At 27.7% G+C, this 5830-nt stretch overlaps 1 protein-coding gene across 1 annotated transcript; it reads left to right on the top strand.

Annotated features, from left to right (window-relative positions):
- Positions 1 to 4955: 4955 nt before the first annotated feature.
- Positions 4956 to 5599, top strand: LOC141703150 (F-box protein PP2-B15-like). The gene is made up of 2 exons (XM_074506745.1): positions 4956 to 5026; positions 5155 to 5599. Exons 1-2 carry the CDS (start codon positions 4956 to 4958, stop codon positions 5597 to 5599), a joined length of 516 nt encoding a protein of 171 aa, XP_074362846.1.
- Positions 5600 to 5830: the final 231 nt, after the last annotated feature.

A 5830-nucleotide genomic window follows, 5' to 3' on the forward strand; every position in this document is an offset into this window, starting at 1 on the left:
AGAATAATTATCGATTGAACTGAGAAATAGAAAAAGCAACATATGTTATGAATTTCTCTGTTCTCTTGTAAACACTTGTAAGCACCTGTGTGCATTCTTGCATCACAGAGTTCTCATTCAAATATATATCTCTGGTGGAAAGATCAATCCACCAGAAAGTTTTTAAACCATTGGTTTACTTTGTGTCTTGAATACTTAAATCTTTTATTCCGCCATTTTGCTTATTCAAACACAATTATAGTTTGCAAAAAGATTTTTATTATTTCAAAAAGTAACCAGAATTATATTAAACCCTCTTTTATAATTCTATTATTAGATTGTTAGGGTATAACAATAAATACACTTGGATATACTTATTTTTAAGGTTGATCCACTAAGTATATATCATACCATCTGAGAAAATACAACTTGCATTCATTAAACATTCTTTATTTTCTCTAGTTTATTCACTTATATTTATATACATAGAGTTCATAGTTTCACTGGTAATTTCTATTAAAACTTGTATCGTTCAACGTGTAAACATTTATTGTTGAGTAGTTAAGCTTGGATAATAAGGGTTCAGGGAGTTGGATTGCCAGAGAAGGCTATATAGGTTTGGTATAGGGCTTAAAGGGCAATTTACTCAAAGAAATAGATCAGGAACAAGGATAAAGGGAGATATATTATTGAATCTTATAATTGTATCATTTAGGTGATTAATAATATATTCTTTTACCAAGTTGGTAAGACCTAGACTATCAGGAAACACCGATAACAAAAAATGGATATTTTCAAAGTAAAAAAAGTTTAAATTTAGGATTTATATGTAGAAATTATATTTATAAAGTAAAGAGTTCATGGTGTAGGTATTAAAATATGAATAGCGCCGTCACATTTTTAATATCTTTCAATTTTAATATTGTAGTATTGATATGTGATAATATTATTAAATTTTAAAATAAATATATGAGAATAATTATATTCAATATGAACGATATTCTAGAACTTAATATTTTATATATCCAAATTTGAATCCGTCAAAAATATAATATAAAAAATATTTATATCATTAATGTTAATAAAACACAATTATTATATTATATTTAATTATTTTTTATAATCTTTTATTTGTAAAATAATTATTATATAAATAATAATATTATGGTATAATCACGATGCACATATTATAAGCCAGCATTTTGTTAAACTGATACCAAAAGGTAAATTGTTAGACGTGACCTCAGACCACAGACATGAATAAAAGAGTGACACCTTGGGTTCTATGGGCTAAATTCAAATTTATTTTTCTATTTTCAATTTTATTTACTTAGCTCGAATTCAAATTAAAGTGAATTTAATTTCACAAAATTTAAGTGAAAATAGAAAAATAACTCTTCACCTTTTTTTTTTACTTTCTTAAGGCAAGATCCAGCAAACCAAAATTTAAGTGAATTTAATAATATTTTAATATTAAGAAAGAACAAAAGATTAAGAAATTAAAAATCTGGAAGGAAAAAAAACTCAAACACCAAACTATGAACTGTCATAGTTTCACACCAAAGTTAGACAGAAAGCTGATTGTTTAATTGAATTAAAAGAATTAGTAGTAAATGTAAATAAACTTGTGAGACATGCATAATTTGAAAATTAGATAACTGCTAAGAATACACATTGGGTATTAAAATAATTTGTGAACATTTTATTTTCAAATGAGCCTATATAATGATTTTCAAAATTTTGGATCTTAAAAAATATGGGCCATGAGCAGTCACTCGTATGGGCCTTGAGGAGGTCGTCAGTGATCACACCTAACTTAGATATCAGCCCGTTTAGCTTAAATCTAGAAGCATTACCTTTTTAGTAGATAGCGTTAAAAATAAGGGAGAATACAAAATAAATTATTTCATTACAATTAACTTTGGGACAAATTTGGGGATGGAAATGATGAATTAAAAGAGAACTAAGATGGAGCACCTTAAGGAGAATTGCCTATCATTAATATTATCATTCACATCACCCAGGGATACATGTAGAGTTTCAGATGTTTCAACAGAATTGAGGTCGGCCAGTGATTTGGATGAGTTATGGAACACATTTTTACCACCTGATATTAATCAAATTCTTAGGAGATCAATCTCCACCTTGACTTACACCTCTAAAAAACAACTTTATTTTCTTCTCTGTGACTCTGCTATCCTACTGGACGATGGCAATGTGGTAATTTTCTCAATTATTTCTTGATTTTATTATTTGTTTACAAACTTTATTTCACTGTATTATTTTTAATATTTAATATTTAATATTTTGATATTTTTTGATATTTTTATATCCTTTTCTATAATTTTTATTTCAATAAAGATAGTTTTTAAAAATATTAGATCCAATATTTTTTTAGTAAATATAAGTTTTAATTAAAATAGTTATATGTGTTTATGTTATATGTATGTAAAATAATTATTCTTATTAAATATAATTTCAGTAATATTTCATTAATGTAAATTTTTGTAATAAGGTTTTTAAAAATAAAATTGGTACTAAATTTTTAAAGATGAGATTTAAAGATGTATTGATGTTAGAATAGATTATATATAAAACCTAAATATGTGTTGAATTAATATCAAGATATTTATACATATTTTAATGAAAAATGCTTATAAAATAATTGTTCTTGTTGAAAATAAGTTTTAAATATAAGATATTATTTTTTTTAATATTTATTTGTGATTCCATTACTTGTATTTAAGTGTGTATTCAAATATCAAAGAGGGAAAATAATATATAGAAACAAACTAAGGAAATGCAGGATTACTTTTTTTTAGAGACCAAAGTTTACAATGTGTTTTACTCCATATATATAAATTTACTCAGTACCATTTTTGCATTTTAAATATTATAGATGTACCCTTATGTTCAAAGACTAATTTATGTAGGGACATAAAGATTTAAATATTTTTTTATTTGTAATTTATGGTCTAAATTGACATATTTTTTTCAAATTTCTCCACTAAAAAAATTAGTGCTAAGATGATATTATCTATAACTATATGATTATTTGTAACTATATGAGTGGGAGTAAAGATTAAATAGTTGGCAACCATAATTTTATAGTTTATTCAAAAAAAATTATAAGTAGGTAATAGAAATTAGAACCATATTTTTGGATAACTCTTGTATTTGTATTATCATGGAAGAGAATGGTCCATAAACTTTTAGTTAGATTGCCTCATTGATCAGAACTCACCAACTTGATCTCATTTTTGTTCTAACAAGTTTTTGGATTGATAAAAGAAATGGAAAGAAATGTTTAATGGTAGCTGCTAGGCAACTTGCAATTGTTCCCCGGTGGTGGAGCTGGTTATATGATAGTAACTCAAGGTATCTTAATAATTTTTTTTGTATTATTTACATACATGCAAATGTACATTTTGCTAAATTGCTAAATACTAACCTGGTTCTAGCTACAAATACTTGTGCATCTCTCTATATAATCACACAGTAACTTTGTAATAAGTATTTTCTTTCTAGTATGATAAACTAATAAGTGTGGGAAGTATGGTCGATGGTTGTGGTTAGAGGATTCACTCTAGTAGAAACTGTTAGCTTGTGTGTTAAATTGTACAAGGCAACACTATTTTTCATGCATACCTCAATTGAAAAGAAGCATTTAGGCTGGTCTTTTTAGTTGTTAGGGTGATAAGACAAATTAAGAGGTTGTTTAGAGTTCCCACCCATCTAAGAATACCATTTTCTTTTAAATTATGCATTTATTATAATTCTGCTTAATATTTTGATAAAATATATTATGAGGTAATACTTTTTTCTGAAAATAAGTAGCAAAACAATATTATGAAGGGTATTTTTTCAAGATTTTCACTTTTTATCTACTAATAATAACATTTTAATAACAAAAATTTGAGCTTTTGAGACAAAACCTTTTTGTTGAAATTTACAATCCCTTTAGATATTGGCTTTTTGGTTAAATTTTTTTACAGTAAATAGTAAAACGGTACTGCTAATAAAGATAAATACAGCATTATGCATATTTATTTCCTGAATAAATGCAAATAATAAGTCTATATTACATGTAGCCTAATCTATTACCATAAATTATTTCAACAACTTCAACTCACCATCACACCCAACCAACTAACAATTTAAAGATAAATCTAAACAATTTTAACTATTCTCGGTCTTCATTTGTGAATGCAGGTCACGTAACATAACATTATCTTATAAAAGATGTAAATCTCTTTAGGCAATTACCCTTAAAAATTATAGCATTGATAAAAAAAAGTGTTGTTCACAAAATTAAATCTTTAATAATATTTTTAATATGCACATATTTGATGTTTAATGTTTGGTATTATTTTTGATATACACATATTTTGATGTAATTATGGAAAAATAATGTTTTAGTTGAGATTTAATAGTAAAATTAGAACTCCAAGATTCTATTTTTCAAAAGCATATTTCGTACAACATTTTTTGGTCAAAAACACTTTTCTAAAGATCAGATTTTAAAATTTTATCAAATAAGATTTCAGCTAATTTTGAGAAAAAACTCTAATTATGTGTGTAACAACTCCAAATTTGGGGTGTAATCGAGCCGAGCCGAGTCGAACACTCCTAAACTCGGCTTGAACTCGATTAAAATAGTTCAGACTCGAGCTTCCAGATCGACTGAGCTTTTAATTTAAAGTTCGAAACTTGACTCGTAAAAAATTTGGTAGGCTCGAGTTCGGCTCGAAAACTCGAATTTATTTCACTAAATATTAACAAAAACATGAAATATAATCCGTTCGGCTCGAGTTCGATTCGATAACATATAAATAATATATAAAAATATAAAATATTGATATATATATATATATATTTATAATAAAAAAACTAAAAATAATAGAGACTCGATAAGACTCGCTAACCTTACCGAGTAATCGGAAGCTCGAACTCGGCTCAGTTACAAATTCAAAAAAATGGAGCTGGAGCTCGAGCTCGGCTTGATTAATTCTGAGCCGAATTGGAATTTTTTACGAGCCGAGTTCGAGTAACTCACGAACATTTTGACTAATTTACACGTACTCCGAACACATGGTAAGTGATGAATATGATTAAAGACATCCTATCATCGCATGTATAATGCATTCATGCCTCAATGTATTATCATGTGAACAGATTTTCAGAGGAGGTTGTTGTACTTGACAAAGGGCGGTGTCTTGATATTCGTGGCAAAATGAAAATTGGAATGTTGTCTCCTCACACCACTTATGAAACATATCTTGTCTTTAAAATATATGAGGATGCCTGCGGACTTGATTCAGCAAACACATCCATTAGATTTGTTAATGAAAGAGAGGAGGTGCCTGATGATGAAGCTAGCACAGTTTATCCTGATCCAAGAACATCTGCACACAACATTGAGCAACGAAATGGAGTGCTTAGTCGGTGGAGGAAGGACGAATGGATGGAGATTAAGACTGGAGAGTTTGAGACTGGTGCAAGAGATGATGATGATGAGGTGGAGACCCGGTTTATGTCAACTGATACAAATATACTCAAGACTGGCCTTATCGTACAAGGTATCGAGTTTAGGCCTAAACAACCCATGGCCGTTGTTTAATGAATTTATCTGTTGGCATGCTTTATTTTGTCTTTAAAAACTTTTCTCATGTAATATGAATTATCTGTTATTTGAAAGATGTTGATGAATTATGCTTTATGTAAAATTTAAGGGTTTTAAGACATGGTTGTTTGTATTATGGTGTGTCCAATTTTAAGGTCCACTCATAACTGAATATAATTTTCTTTATCTAAGCTATCTTCAATCATAAATTTATTTTATAATACCTCA

Source organism: Apium graveolens, unplaced genomic scaffold (genome assembly GCF_009905375.1).
Source record: "Apium graveolens cultivar Ventura unplaced genomic scaffold, ASM990537v1 ctg6275, whole genome shotgun sequence".
Taxonomy (NCBI): Eukaryota; Viridiplantae; Streptophyta; class Magnoliopsida; order Apiales; family Apiaceae; genus Apium; species Apium graveolens.